Source organism: Pelodiscus sinensis, chromosome 22, assembly GCF_049634645.1.
Source record: "Pelodiscus sinensis isolate JC-2024 chromosome 22, ASM4963464v1, whole genome shotgun sequence".
Lineage (NCBI taxonomy): Eukaryota > Metazoa > Chordata > Testudines > Trionychidae > Pelodiscus > Pelodiscus sinensis.
The window spans coordinates 6,101,507-6,118,050 of NC_134732.1; the positions used below are offsets into that span (position 1 = coordinate 6,101,507).

Here is a 16,544-nt window from a genome sequence, read left to right on the forward strand (position 1 = left end):
TAGACTCTAACTCAGCAGTTCTGAGACTCTGGGTCAAGACACCCAAAGTGCATTGCAACCACATTTAATGGGGTCACCGGGACTGGCTTAGACTTGCTGGGACCCTAGTACCAGAGCTCAGATTACAGGCCCTCTGCCTGGAACTGAAGCTCTTTTCCTCCCTTTCCCCCTGCTCACAGAAGGCTCAGGCTTCAGTTCCCCTTCTCGGGGTGGAGTGGTAATTTTTGTTGTCAGAAGGGGGTCGCAATGCAATGAAGTTTGAGAATCCCTGCTCTAACTTACTGACATGCCTAGTGGAGCTCTGTGCCTCTTTTATCCCAGCTGATAAATGGGAGCAACAGTTTCATATTTCATAACCCCTGGCACAGGGGTTAATAACAGGAAGTCATGTGGAGTGAGGCTAAAGAACCAAAAACAAGGGAAGGGCAGTAATATTACTCTAGGGAGGCCTTTTAAGGAAATCATATCTTTTGCCATGATGGATAACCAGGTGACTGAGGTCCCAGTGTGATGCTGTGGCGCAAAGGTTTAATACAATCCTTTCCAGTATAAACAGGAGAATATCACATAGGAGTAGAGAGGTTATATTACTCCTGTATTTGGCATTGTTGCGTCCACTGCTAGAAAACTGTGTCAAGGTCAGGTATACATAATTCAAGAAGCATGTTGGATTTTTAGAGACTGGAAAACGTACCTTCTAGTGACAGGTGTACGGCGCTGAAACTATTCAATTTATCGAAGAAAAGGACAAGGAGTGACTTCATCACATTTTGTAAGAACTTTTATGGGGATCAAAATATTTGATAATGAGCTCTTCCATCTAGCAGTTCAAAAGGTATAAGAAAAAGTCAAGTGATTGGAAGTTGAAGCTGTACAAATTCAGATTCAAAATATGGAGCAAAATTTTGATCGAGTAATTATCCATTAAAACAACTTCCCAAGGGTTTTGGGGGGTTGGTTTTGTTGTTGTTGTTGTTGTTGTTTGTTTGTTTTGGAGAGGGATTGGGGGGGAGGTGTTTGTTTTTTGTTTGAGGGTTTTTTTGGTGGATTTTTCACCATGGGAATGTTTGGAATCAGTTGGATGTTTTTCTGAAAGATATGGTCTTGTTCAAAAAGGAAGTTGACTCAGGGAAATCCTATGGCCTGCATTTTGCAACAGGTCTGACTAGATGAACACTGTGTTCATGACTGTGTTCCCTTCTGGCGTTATCTCTGAATCTGCAAATTTAAATTGCTTCTCCAAACTGAGCCAAACTTGTAAAAACTTTTAAGAGGTGTACAATATTTAGAAACAGTTGTGCCAGGGCTCTATCCCTGAAGTCCCCATTAATGGTCTGATGTTGAGCTGAGATGGGATCTCATTGGCTTGGAATCAGATAGCAACCCTTTGTTTGCTCTGGTAGCATAAGTGAGATCAGAATGGTTGTGCACCTCGAGAACCTGTACCCCTCAGAAACACGTTTTCTGTATTTTTATACTAATCTATTTTATGTTTCTAGGGATGCTTGCAAAGAAATCTCAATGAGTTTGTTTTCTCTCCCTTCTTACAGCCCCCTCTGTCACAAACCAGGTGGTTGGTGTGGCAACAATGATAGTCCTGCCCTAATGATGCCTATAGGGATTGAGTGGGAGGGAACTCTCCGGGAACAAAATCCAGGTGTCATTGTGTATTAGTCATAATGCTGCTCTGCATGTACACTCCTGCTGTCATCTGAGGATTTCAAAACACTTTACAAAGCTGAATAAGAGGTATCACCTCTGGCTGAAGTTATCAAAAGAGCCTAAGAAAGGTCTCTAATTTCCTTTGATTCTCAGTGGAGTTTGGGCACATAATTCTCTTATGCACCTTTGAAAATCCCAGCTTTCAATGTTGCCAATGGAGAAACTGAGGCACAGAAATATTATCACTATGTTAACACAATGAGCCAATAGGAAATGGGGGAAGGGAAGAACAAGAAAAAGTGACAACTATTTCTATTGAGTCGCCAGCAGGGCTTCATGGCTACACTCCCACTTCTGGGCTTGTTTCTCAAGCTGGGAAGGATGCATTAAGAAGTAGAATGGGAAGTAATATGTGTAAACATGGAAGTTGTATATCCTGATTAATGCTTGTATTTTAGACTCTCTGCATCCTTTGAGTGCAGTGAAACTAGCTCATTTCTTATAGATTTATTTTGGTGCAGTGCATTTGTTGAGTCTGAATGTACATTATTTGATACCCTCAGTATTTTCCCATGAGGTGCTAGCTGCTTTGCTAATGAGGCATCAAGAGAGGAAAGCAGATTTGTGTTTTTGTGCCAACATCACCACTTTCAACATCAACTTTCCCCTCAATTTTTTGTTTGTTTCTGTTCTGTTAGAATACTGCCTGATTTCCTCACCCTGCCTTTACCTTCTTACAACTGCACTCCATTGGGTTGGGTGTTATGGTACAGCAGGGACTTAATGGGTAACATGGCATATTCTTTGGCAACATATCTGTGCCTAGACAAGGCCATGTTGCACCTTTCCTGGAATACCCCAAGGGAGAGGTAAAGCTACCCAGAAAAAGCATTGAGTTCAGGGGACTGGGTTTGCCTCGTAAAAGTCATGTGCTCCTACATCCCTGCAGACATGCTAGGATTCATGAGGTAATCCCACAATTCTTGTGGGATCTGAAACAGCCCTCAGAAATTTACACTGTAACCTAGTCGGAGTTGTTTTGTGGAACACATCAGAAGCCCTGTTGCCAATCCTTCAGAAGCCCTGTTGCCAATGGTTACTAGGTCTACTCCTTCTCCAGGAAGGGACCCACAACCTATGAGAATAGATGCTGGTTCAGCGGGCACAACACCATGCAAAACAGTTCTCACCTTGCTGTCTGCTATACCCACCAAGACCTGACCGCTCAGGTCTTATGTGGAGACAGAGGAGAGGAGAGGAGACTGCTCCTGTAACAGCTCAGCTCCGCTCTCCACACAAACACATACAAATACAAAGTCAGTCTTAGAACCCCCACACTCAGGCTTTGTGTAGGATTTCCACAGACAGGCAAGAAGCAGGTGTCACAGAGCTGCCTCTTCAGACAGCACCATGAGTTGGGTCAGTTTCCCTTCCCAGTTTTCCTCGTTTCTAAATTTCTGTATATAACTGCCCTCTCTGGAGCTTGCTGCTGAATTGTGTTTCCTTGCCGATCTCATCATTCTCCATTTGTCAAATACTGCTTGGCTTTGCTTCTTTGCAGTGTTTTAATAAACCAAATCTAACTGTGTTTTGTGTACGTCCTTCTCCTTGGCTGTAGTTTCATTCTGAATATAGCAACATACCCTAACCAGAGTCTTCAGGCTTAGTCTTTCTGCACCTCAGTGTGAACCTCTACCATTTGGGCAAAGGAGTAACTCCAGGAGCTGGTATCAGTAGTGATCTGTTACTGTCTGTTGCTAGAGTGAAGATACGAGACACACTTTGGGCATAGGTAGCAATAACGAATTTAGAGCATGTGTACAAGGCAATTGTTTACATAACTGGATTCATGAGCCATCATCATAATATTAAAAAAGATTCCTGCACCTATGTCAAGAAGGTAGACCATTTTGCATATTGACCTTGGGTATTTTGAGCCTTCATTGATCAATACTTAAGGGTATGTCTAGACTTGCAGCCTAATTCGAAATAGGGCTGCAATGTAGGCATTTGAAATTGCAAATCAAGCCCGGGATCTAAATATCCTGTGCTTGATTTGCATGTTCCCAGCCGGGTGCCATTTTTGAAATTGACAAGCCCGGAATAACGGCCCTCATCTACATGTGGCAGTGAAACGGGTGTTTGAAATAAAGCCCTAGTTTGAAATACCTGTTAAACCTCATTGCAGGAGGAATAACAGGTATTTCGAACTAAGGCTTTATTTTGAACGCCCATTTCACTGCCAAGTATAGACGCGGGCAGTTATTCCGGGCTTGTCAATTTCAAAAATGGCGCCCAGCTGGGAACATGCAAATCAAGTGCAGGATATTTGGATCCTGGGCTTGATTTGCAATTTCGAATGCCTACATTGCAGCCCTATTTCGAATTAGGCTGCAAGTGTAGACATACCCTAAGTGAGTTGAGATTTCCTGGTACAAGACACTATATAAATGCAAATTATTATGCCATATTTAAGATATAGAATGTTAAGATGTTTTCAACTGCCCGATGTTCATGCTTTCATAAATCTCTTTACCTAGCTTTCAGCATCCCAGAACTCTGCCAGTGCTGATAGTGCTGTTGGTAATAGTTTATGTATCTGTTTCAGAGCATATTTAGATGTCAATGAACTAAAGAACATACTCAAACTCGATGGATCCACGCACCTCAACATCTTCTTCGCTAATTCCACTGAAGAAGAGCTGGCTGGAGTGGCAACCTGGCCATGGGACAAGGAAGCCCTGATGCATCTAGGTCAGTCCTAAAGACGCTGTCTCTTTGGAAAGATTTCTCAGGGGGAGCATCAAGGGGAGACAATTCTGCATTAAGCCTAGTTCTGATTTCTTATCATTCCACTAATAGTCTCATATAGTCAAGGGGGGGAAAAAGTTCCATGATTCCTAGCAATTGGCTCACAACCAGGAAAATATTAGATTATAAAGCCAAAAACATATTATGGTATTTCTAGATGATGTCAGGCTGAAAATATTTCACCTTTTAAGTGAAGCTCCTTTACAGGGGATCAGCCCCATGGGAGTACTTTGCAAAGGAGGTTGTGGGGAGGGCAAAGGGAGAATGCTGGATAACACTGAATTATTAACCTTTGCCCATTACCTAGAATGTGTGCAGTTAATTTTCCTCCTAAAATGCAATGCAGGGTGGTTGTTGTTCTACATTCATTTGCAAAAAAGAAACCTGCAAAATCCCCATGTTTTTAATGTTCAGCTGAGTGGAACTGGAGACAATTTGCTACCCTGCAGCTTGGCCTGTGTGTTTCTTAGCCAAGGTCGCTGAATGTAGCTGTGATCGCCCCGGGTATCCACAGGAAGTCACACAAACCGGCAGATGAGTCACTACCTGGATACTTACAGTGCCAGAGTAGCTGTGTTCCTTGTGAAGTATTGAATGAGCCTAAAAAGAGTTAGTGGCACAGGTCACTTAAGCACCCAAAAGTCTGGATATGATTATCTGAACTATGCAGACCTCCCGAGGCAGGAAACCTCATGAGAACAAGGCCGATCACATGTTTTTCAAAGCTTCCTAAATCCAGTGTCACCTGGAACCAGTAAATGCAGAATGAATGAAAATGAACAACAGCAGAGGAATCAGTACTGTCATTCACACTTTTCTGGACCTAGCATAAAATATTCCAGTTTAGATTAGACAGAGGTTTGGGAGTGGCCATTTTGATCAATTCTGATATCATCTGCAGCTTAAGCAAAAAAATGAAGAAGGGGCAAATATTAAGTTCTCTCTGAGAGATGCAGACTGAGCACAGTGTTGCATTGCTTTTCTGTCGCATTCCACATGTTCCCTGAGCTGTACCACGACCTCCTGGTTGCTGGTTGTGCTGTGATCCAGGAGTCTCCTCTACAGTCAAAGGGGACAGGCCACATAAAACAGAAGCTGACACCCTCCCTAGTCAAACAACTTAGTTGAAGGTGGATGCTCCACCATAGACAGCCAGCTTTTCATGCAACATTCATCAGGACTGGTCATGCTACAGAAGGCACTTAGCATTTAAATAGCAGTAGACAGCTTCCCCCAAGAGCCGACCTTCCTACAGAATGATTCCTGCTGAGAGGGCTAGAAACTGCAGTACGTGTGAATGCCTCATAGTCTGCATTCCTACAGCAAGTCCTCTGGGATGAAGGTAAGGTTGACGTAGCTCAGACACTTCCTAAAAGCTAGGGCTCCTTCTGTAACTTCTTCCAGGACAGACTGGGTCTAGTGCAGCTCTGATTTCCCTTCCACCAGCATATTCCCCTCCATGACTCTGATAGCCAAAGACTGAAGTAGCCCGGATTGTCCTGGAGAGCCTGTGCCACTACCAGAGAAGGCTTCTTGCTGGGGTAAGATGGGCCGGAAAGAGCTCTGATGGCTCCAAACCCTTCTAGCTCTGCAACAGTGGACAGAGGCAGAGACCAGGAGAACCCTCTGCATTCCTCTGCTTTGTGTAAAAAAAAAAAAAAAATCCACAATAGCACCTCCTGCTGGACATAGAGGGGCAGTGGCACTTGGTAATTTTGATTAGTTGTGCTTTTACTTCGTGGCTGATTATCAACAGTGTGTCTTAACAAAACAGCTTAAATTCAACTTTGACTGTTTATTGACAGAATTAATTGACCAGAGGGAAAGCTCACTAGAGAGCCAGAAAGCCTTTAACTGACAGTTGAGGTTGACTCACAGTAAAAGTAATAATAATAATTTCCTGCCTTAACAGCCCTTCCTGCTTGGTCTGTGAGAATTCATTTTAATCTTTCTTTTCTCTCTCCCTCTCTCTCTTCCATAAATCCAATAAGTATTTCATAAAAAAAATATGAAATATGCTCTGTAGCCCAGATCTAAGTGCTGGAACATAGATTGTCTGGGTGAGGTAACTCTCTTTTCTGTAAAACTACAATTGATTTAGACTCTTTACAGCTATGAAAAATAGACATCTTAAACAAAGACGAAAATAACACAACCCTGCCCAGCTGGTTCTATGCAGTCCAGCGTCAGTGCCCTTTAGTCAGCCTTTATTGTGATTGCATCTCCTACTTTGGGGCATTGCCAAGATTACCAGTGATGGAAAACAAACCCAAAGTGTGTGCTTGCTAAGGGGGCTGTCACAAAGTAAGTCGCAGATTCTCCCTGGGCAAAATTTACTTGCTCCACGTGGAGCCCAAACACTGAGGGATCTGTGTAGATGTAGTGCAGGGAATATGGGAAGGTGAAGTTCACACAGTTCCCTCAAAGGTATTGGGATAGGAGGACCCACATAAATACCGATCCATAGCCCCTCAGCTTGACTTATGCAAAAGTGGCACAGAGGTTAGTTCTGCGGCATGCTGGAGAGGCACAGCCACTTCTAGAGAGCTGCTGGGGCTGACCCTGGGTGCAGCCCCAGGCATGACGGAAGCAGTGAAGAGGGCTTTGTGCTAGTCCGTGTATCAGAGAGAATTTCACACACACAAACCTGCTATAACTTTGTCTCCTTTTCATACAGGCATTTAACTTGAGTGTATTTCTTTCTTGTCCCTTATGCGCACAAACATGCACTCACTGTCTCCTTTCTGCTCACTCTCCTTTTTTCTCCCTTCTACACACATCTGCACGCATGCACACACACACACACACACACACACACACACACACTCACATGCAACCTTTTATTGTTGCAATAAGAGTCAATGAACAGATGAGCATGAATGGAATCTGTGGTGTGTCATAACTTAATGATCTCATCCCCACAGTACTACAGCTGCTGATAAAATTCCTTCTGCCAAACCCTTTTTGCTCCTCCTTGTCTCTACCTTAACAGGGTTTGTGCCAGTATTCTTTTGTAAAAACCATTTTCCTTTACCTGGATAAGGCACCAGCAATGTCGGTGAGCACTTTAAAACAAAAAAGCTTGTGAAAAGATGAGTTTAAGAAACAAAGTACAGAAAAATATGGAACTTTTCACTAACTCCCAATGTAGCTAATGCTCAGCTAAAAAATAAATTTCTTCCCATTAACTCAGTATGCTGCAGAACCTCACTAACTTATTTGCTTAGCTACACATCCCATCATTCACATGCAAAACCTGATTACCACTCACTTCTCTGCATAGATTTAATTTCCATGCTAATAAGTCCGCACAATCCTAAAATTTGTTTTTTTAACAAATTAGACCCCTCACATTTACTAGTGTACTATGCGGTCCTCCTGCTAGAGTTGACTAATCAATGAGTAGAGTAGATAAGGACGACTAATTCTAGTAGATTTTAAATCCTCCCCCTTTGCCGTGTGAAATATCCTCACTTTTCTTTGTCCGGTTTTTAATTTGCAAACATCAGCAACATGCCCCTGGATTTTACAGGAGATAGCAGGGTTCTACCAGCTATCCCTTTGTCCCATATGAAGACTGTGCTGTGTATAGTCTAAATATATTTGTTTACCTGTCAGCATCAGATGGGTTGTTTACAATCTGCAATGAAAGCCCATTCTGTCTGAACATACTGTGCCAAATTCAACTGTATTGTAAGCTGTTGCAAACCTGGAAAAACGACCATTGATATAATAGATTCTAGGATCAGGACCTTAGAACTGGCTCCTTGACTGTTCATCCTTTCTGTCCCATAGCATGTCACTTTCATGTAAGCCCCTTGACTAGGATCTTGCAGTTGCAGCATGCTTGGCAGAACAGTTCAGTGTCTGCTCCTGCAAAAGCCTGAGCCGGCAGGTTGCAGAGGACTCTGTACTCTCTGCTCAGATGCACAGTGAGGATTCAGGAACTTTGGAATAGTCTGCCTTCCCTTGCCGTTCTGATGTGCACAGAACAAAAGCAACCATTCCTCATTTTCTCCACGCAGGTGGCATTGTGCTGAACCCTTCCTTCTACGGCATCCCTGGCCACACACACACGATGATCCATGAGATCGGGCACAGCCTGGGGCTCTATCACGTCTTTCGGGGAATCTCTGAGATCCTCTCTTGCAGCGACCCGTGCATGGAAACCGAGCCCTCCTTTGAGACCGGAGACCTCTGTGGTGACACCAACCCTGCTCCAAAGCACAAGCTGTGTGGGGACCCCGGACCTGGCAATGACACGTGTGGTTTTCACAGCTTCCTTAACACACCGTACAGCAACTTCATGAGCTATGCAGGTATGCAGGCTTTGCAAGAGGCAACCATGAGGGAGGTTTGATTTTTACATTCTGTTGAAGATGAGACATTATCCTAAAGTCATGGCTATTTGTGCTCTTCCAATAACACTTTTCACATCTGGTGATTCAGGGCTTAAATCAGGCTGGGACTTCCATTGCGAGGTAGACAACCCGTTCCTCCATCATTTCAATGGGATATGAGGAACCTGCTCTTAACTCTACTGAAAATTCCAGCCATAGAGATTGCCCCCTCCCCATTCCTTATGGAAACAGTGGCAGTCAGAGGTATGGTCATAAACCAGTGTGGGTGGAGAAGCATGGATGGAAAGATAATCATACCCTGTTCCTCCACTGTGGTGTGTGCTCTGGTACTGTTTGGTGGTTCTGTGAGCAAATGATAAGGGTTTGATTTGCTCAGTTGGTAGCCCTCGCCTCTCTGAGTTCTCTCGGAAGTTCAAGTCCTATACTGTGAGTTGACACTGGTGTAGAGTTAGGAAGGAATGCTGAACAACTGGAGCCCTTGTCCTTTAGATAAGATGTTTAAGTGGAATCCCTGCCCCTCTCCCTTGGAAGTCCAATGGACAGTGATGGATGGCATGTTGTTTTCTGAAGAGGGTAGGAGATGCCTTGACAGCATTCCCCCTTCTCAGCTGCAGTAAGGCTCTTTTACCTCACACTGGCAGTATAAAGGTGGCTTAAAGTGAATGTAAACTATCACCAAGGCTAACATGTTGTCATAGAGATCGTGGAAGTCATGGAATTTGCGACTTCCAGAGACCTCCATGACAGTTTTGCTTCAGGCCCTAGGCAGCAGGACTGGAGCTATTAGTGCCCCGTCCCCTCCCCCACAACACCCAGCCGCTGCAGGGGGTAGGGAGACCCCCCAGCTTCCAGCTGCCATGTGAGCAAGGACTCCGGCAGCTGAAAGCTGTTGCCAGCAAAGGGACCCTGCAGTTGCAAGCTGCAGCCACAACGGAGGGACCCAACAGACTCCACTGCCCCACGCTGCTGCTGCCGCTGACAGGGGACTCTTAGTCGTGATAGGTGGGTGATCCCTGGAAGGCCAGGGCAGTGGGTGTTGATTGCTCCTTCCTCTCCATTTTGCCAGAGGTATTTTTAATAAAAGTCAGGGAGAGATCATGGGCTTCCAGCAGTGTTTGGTTATTGTCAAGAACTGTCTGTGACAAAATCTCGGCCTTTACTATTACATGTACAGCCACTTTAAGAGAAGGCAGAAACAGATTGTCCATACAAAGTGTCATATGACGCTAATATCTCTGTAGAGAAGCAAGTGATTAACATCATGCAGGAGCAGAGGTGGAGTTGATTTATAATGCAGCTGTAATTATACCCTGGGTGCCCGTGGACCTAGAGAGCGTTGCTGCTTCTCTAATTTTCCCATCGCTGGTTTCAAGGACAAGTATCCTCACAGTGACCTAGCTTCTTAGTACATGCTGTGCAACTTACATGATTTGGCCTAGATACTAACTTCATAGTTATGCAGATACACAGATTAGAGCCGGAAATTATTCCTGCCCACTAACTTCCTATGATAAACTCACACCTACCTGTAGCTAGCTCCTGTTGTGGCACACCCCCCATCAGTGTGTTTGTGTGTATGGACAGAGGCGGAAAATTTGGGATGGGTCCTGAATGTTTCAACATGCAGAGAGTTCTTCTGTCTGGAGCGGGCTCAGCCTTACCAGCTCTCTCCTCAGATATGACACAGACAGGCAGAACACGGAGATACTTATCTGCTAGTGAGAACTAAAGAGGTGCTGGTGTTGTGAACAAAAGCAACAATTTCTTTTTGTAAAATTAAGTGAAGCAACACGATAGGCATCTCGAGAGCTCATGCATGAATCTGTTTGCTTTTCTGTTGTTCCCAGTGGAATAAAAATCATATCAGGCTATCAAATCACCTTTGAAGCATCTAGGCTGAGGTCATACAGTCCTGAACGACTGACTTTCTCTCTTTCTCATATCTATATTGCTCTATCTTATCTGTTTTTTCACTGTCTCTATCAGATGCACCCATACCAACAGTCTCCTGTCTCTCGATCTCTCTAGAATTCAGAGGAGGTAGGAGTGTGAGGGGTGATTTGCATTTTCTCATCTGTCAAAAAGACCCATGTTGTCTCCAAGTAAACAAAATGTTACTTTCTGAGGGCCGCTGCTGTTGAAGTCAGTAGTTTTGCCTTTGACTTCAATGACAGCAGCAGTCCTAATGAAATCTGATTCATTTCTCTGGTCGTTATATCATCTGTGGATTTGTGAGCCTTTTTCAAACCCTAATGACTCTCTCTCCCTCCCCCCCCCCCCCCCCGAAAAAGAGCATCTTAGAGAAACACTTGGGCTCCAGTGCATGTCATCTTCCTCCTCTGCCATTGTTCCCACATTGAGTCCTATATATATTTTATTGTTCCTTTATGGTGGCTATTCAAAGCCTTTTGTGCACTTCTGGGCTTCCTTGAGGAATATTTATGGCTTTTACAGGATGTTCAGGATAGGCTGTCAATAATTATTGAGGCAATCCAAGGATTAAAGCAGCTCCTTGCATGCACACAGCAGCTTTGAGCTGACTATTGGGATTTGATAGATACTTACAGACCAAGTGCACCTGCTCAGTTCGCTTGCTTCTTTGATGAGGGGAAGTTAGTTACCCTGTGGAATTAGCAAAGGAGATGCATTGGAGAGACTATGTTCCTCTAGCCATCCTGAATGAGGTAGAACTGAAGCATTGATTCCAACCTCTGCACCTCCTTTGGGCTGTGGCTTCCAGGGCTATGTCTAGACTACATGGCTCCATCGACGGAGCCATGTAGATTAGGGTTGTAGGCAAAGGGAAATGAAGCGGCGATTTAAATCATTATTCCTCGTGGGATGAGGTTTGCCGGGGCTGCCGACAAAGGGCTTTGATGTCGGCAGGGGAGCATCCAGACTAGAGCGCTAAGCCGACAAACAGCTGATCAGCTGTTTGTCGGCTCAGCGCGGCAGCCATGTAAATTTAAATGAAGCGGTGATTATTTAAATCACCGCTTCATTTCCCTTTGCCCACAACCCTCATCTACATGGCTCCGTCGACGGAGCCATGTAGTGTAGACGTACCCCAGCTGAGGTAGGAAGGACCCCACTAAGCCAGAAAGTTTGCTTTTTCTGTAGAACACTCCCATTCCTTGTGTGTTCCACAATTCTCAGACGTGAAGGCATGTGGACACCTACAAATAAATATAATTCATCCCCAAAATGTCAAACTGGCAACATAGCCAAATAACCAAGCAAGCAACCAAACTGGCCTCAGTAACCCATCACCCACACAAAACAGAATGCTGTGCAAAAACCTTCATTGTTATTTGTATGACAATCATGCCTAAAGCCATCATAGAAGTTTGAAGCCTTGTTATGATTAGATACAGCCTAAACCTTTGTTCAACATCTTTATTAATGACCTGGATGAGGGGATGGATGGCATCCTCAGCAAATCTGCGGATGACACTAAGCTAGGAGGAGAGGTAGATACATTGGAGGGCAGGGATAGGTTCCAGAGTGACCTAGAAAGATTAGAGGATTGGGCCAAAAGAAATCTAACGAGGTTCAACAAGGACGAGTGCAGAGTCCCAGGAACGGAAGAATCCCAAGCATTGTTACAGGCTGGGGACTGACTAGCTAGGTAGCAGTTCTGCAGAAAAGGACCTGGGGATTACAGTGGATGAGAAGTAGGATATGAGTCAACAATGTGCCCTTGTAGCCAAGAAGGCTAATGGCATATTAGGGTGCATTAGAAGGAGCATTGCCAGCAGATCTAGAGAAGAGATTATTCCCCTTTATTCTGCACTGATGAGGCCACATCTGGAGTATTGCATCCAGTTCTGCGCCCCCCACTATAGAAAGAATGTGGACGCATTGGAGAGGGTCCAGTGGAGGGTAATCAAAATGATGAGGGGGCTGGAGCATATGACCTACGAGGAGAGGCTGAGGAATTTGGGCTTATTTAGTCTGCAAAAGAGAAAAGTGAGGGGATTTGATAGCAGCCTTCAGCTTCCTGAAGGAGGGTTCCAAAGAGGATGGAGAAAGGCTGTTCACAGTAGTGACGGATGCAGAACAAGGAGCAATGGTCTCAAGTGACAGTGGGGGAGGTCTAGGTTGGATATTAAGAAAAACTATTTCACTAGGAGGGTGGTAAAATACTGGGATGGGTTCCCTAGGGAGGTAGTGGAATCTCCATCCCTAGAGGTTTTTTAAGTCTCGGGTTGACCAAGCCCTGGCTGGGATGATTTAGTTGGGGTTGGTTCTGCTTTGGCCAGGGGGCTGGACTTGATGACCTCCTGAGGTCGCTTCCAGCCCTAGGAGTCTATGATTCTAAACATTTAGGGTCTGTCTACACTAGCCCCCTAGATTGATCTAGGGAGGCTAATGAGGGCAACCGAAATTGCAAATGAAGCACAGAATTTAAATATCCGGCACTTGATTTGCATGTTCCCAGCCGGTCGCCATTTTAGAAATTGACTAGCCCGAAGTAACTGACCGCGTCTACATGCGGCAGTGAAATGGGATTCCAAAACAAAGCCCTAACTCAAATTAGCTGGTAAACCTCATTGCAGGAGAAATTCCAGCTAATTCGAGTTAGGGCTTTATTTCGGAATACCGTTTCACTGCCGTGTGTAGACGCAGTCAGTTATTTCGGGCTAGTCAATTTCTAAAATGGCGACCGGCCGGGAACATGCAAATCAAGTGCCGGATATTTAAATCCCATGCTTCATTTGCAATTTCGGTTGCCTTCATTAGCCTCCCTAGATCAATCTAGGGGGCTAGTATAGACATACTCTTAGTAAGACACAGAATCCTTGTTCCCAAGAACTTTTCATCTAAATGAGCAAGGTGCAAGCAAGAGAAAGGGTAGAGGTCAGAGGGGTAGTGTGGCAGTTGTAATAAGGCTGAGCAACTTATTTAGTGTCACTGTGCATCTGTAAAATGGGAATATGTAAATTTCCTAACACCTAGCATTGTAATTGCACTAAAGATTGGTGGTGGGGGACACTCCAATACCATGGTTACCTACAGTAGCTACATCGATTACTATCTCCATTTATGGATGCGGAAAAGAAGATGATGATGTCATTTACCCAGGATCCACCCTGGAAATGTGTGGCAGAGCCAGGGAGTTGCAGCGATGTTAAGAAAATAGAATGCTCCTGTCATAGGAAATGTCAATATTTCAACATGACTTTCCATTCAGAGAGAAAGCTGAAATGTCAAAAATTCTCACGAAATGAAACATTCTGGAGAGTTTAAATTCAAGGCTCAAAAAGGCAAATTTTGCCACTGTTGATACACTGAAATGAAATGTTCATTTCAAATAGACATTTTAAAACCTAACAACATTTTTGTTTGTATTCTTTCATTTTTGTTTAACCTGACCTTTTGCCATGGAAAAAAAATTGATTTTTGAGAAAATCACTAATTTGGTGGGAAAACTTTTCAGTTAAAAAAAAAGATCAGTTCTATTTAATACAAGTTTCCTGAGTCCCAGCTTAGTGCCGAAGCGACAAGAGCATCCTTCATAAAGTCACAGAGTTAGAGGCCAAAAGGACTGTTAGATCATCTAATCTGAGCTCCCGTGTATACAGGGCATTACATTTCCCCATTTCCCCTGCCATTAGCTTGGTAACTAGTGTGTGACTAAAGCATATTGCCTAGAAAGGCAGCAAGAGACATCAAGAGATTTTATAAATGGTCACCTGACAAAACCTTACCCTCCCTGCAACTCAGCCTGCTTTTCACATGTGCTAGGCTCCTGGAAAGGGTGGCCAAATTCATTTCTGTGCATTCATCTCACAACTGCCTCCTCACCTCTAGCTTTCCCTGACCCTGCCTCAATCCACCCTTACTGCAGACTCAGGGCTTGCTAATACCAACTGGTTGGTGGGTAGTGGCTGTCTCTGTGCAAGCCCTACTGCCTTTTGGGTCTCTGAAGGGTGACAGGTGGCTGCTCCTGCATTTTCTACCTGTCAGGGCCATTATACTAATTTCTCCTGGTTATCTTTGGAGAGGAAAAGACGCAGACTGACATTCACCCCTCACAGGAGACCAGAGTGGGGAGAGAATGTCCATCTCTTGGTGCAAATGATTCCCTGCCATACTCCCTTGTTACGCCCCTGCCCCGGCCTTTTGGGGCTTTCTCTTCCCCTAAGGCTTAGCGCAGAGCCAGCAGTAGTGGGAAGGGGAAGACACGGAGGATGAGGGTATGTGAGAAGTCAGTGCAACCAGAAAGGGAGCTAGAGAAGAAATGGAGGTGGCCTCAGGAAGGCGAGGGGAAGATTCATGGACTGAATTGTGCTTTTGTTCCATTCCCTGCCCACATTTCCTTAAAGACAAAATCTTATTACACTTTCAGAGATTCAGATGCATACTTGGCGTTGAGCAGAGGGTACTGCACTCATGCTTTCTGACCCCTTCCATACCACTAGGTCTCACTGCCCCCCTTGGAGTGCCCTTTAGGATCTCCATTGTGCCCCATAGCAAGAGAGGAGGGTTGGTGGTTTTTTAGAACGTCTGTTTCTTTTCACCTGTCTCCCAAAGCGATGACTGCACTAATTTGTTCACAGGCCATTAACTCCCGAGAGCAGGGAGAGCCCATCCTGGCATCTGCAAGGAGCTTGGAGAGCTCACATTCACCAGATCGTAATTCTCTCATCTCTCTCTGCATCTCTCGCTTTGTTGGCTTTCAGACGACGACTGCACCAATTCCTTCACGCCCAATCAGATGGCGAGAATGCACTGCTACTTGGACCTGGTGTACCAGAGCTGGCAGCCTGTCAAGAAACCCGCCCCAGTGGCCATCGCCCCGCAGATTGTGGACCGAACCTCGAGCTCTGTCACTCTGGAGTGGTTTCCTCCCATTGACAGTCACTTCTTCGAAAGGTGAGAATGAGCCTTTATGTGCATCAGCACTTACCCTGAAAGAATCAGGGGAAGGGAGTGAGGAAATAAGTGGACACCCTAGTTCAGAAAGCCCTTAAACGTGATTTTTTTCCTGAATTGGAGTGAGAATCAACAGCTTAGTGAGAATCAACAGCTTATTGATCTATTTTCACCATCTCTATCAGTGCCTTGGTTCCTTTATTGGGCAGAAGCATTCTCTCTAGTTCCATTGAGCAGGCACTTAAAGAGCCATGTTTTCTCAAAAGCAGGGCTTCTGGTTTTGCGATCTCTTATGTGTGCAGCAACCACACAACTAGATACTCACAAACCGCCCTCTTCTCTGCACCTCAGACAGCAAACACCACAAAACCTGCCTGTGCTTCCTTGCTTCAGAGCTCAATCCTGCCCCTGCTACCTCTGCAGTGGAGGCTCTACAGTTCCACTGTGCAAGAGGGCAGCAGCATTTAGAAGATCACGGTAGCAGAGCAGGTGGGAACAGCGCTAGGGCAGAGCGGGAAGATTCTTGCTCCACTCTGCTCTGCAACATTCAGAAAGGGCCAGTAGGGCTACTTCAGCCAAAAGCCTTTGCAAAACTCTCAGCAGCCACACTAGAGCCAGGAGGGTGGATTCTTTTCCACACTCCACAGAACAAATAGTCGATGCTTGGACTAGCTGTAAGTGGTGTGTGTTATTTGGCCCCTTAAGCTTGAAGATCATTCAATAGGGCACCTTGTGCCATCTCAAGTAGAACTGGTACAGAAGAGGATGTGTGAGTACACAGCTAGCAATATGCCGTTCATAAAAAACTGAGATGAATGCAATGTTCTGGTA

At 44.8% G+C, this 16,544-nt stretch overlaps 1 protein-coding gene across 3 annotated transcripts in view; it reads left to right on the top strand.

The window, feature by feature from the left end:
- The window catches only part of PAPPA (pappalysin 1), a 242,284-nt gene that overhangs the window by 63,953 nt on the left and 161,787 nt on the right, over positions 1 to 16,544 (top strand). For all 3 annotated transcript variants that reach the window (XM_075905988.1, XM_075905990.1, XM_075905989.1), the window contains 3 exons: positions 4,271 to 4,416; positions 8,499 to 8,792; positions 15,521 to 15,713. In XM_075905988.1, coding sequence (XP_075762103.1) covers positions 4,271 to 4,416; positions 8,499 to 8,792; positions 15,521 to 15,713 — 633 coding nt within the window. The remainder of the gene's footprint in view (positions 1 to 4,270; positions 4,417 to 8,498; positions 8,793 to 15,520; positions 15,714 to 16,544) is intronic.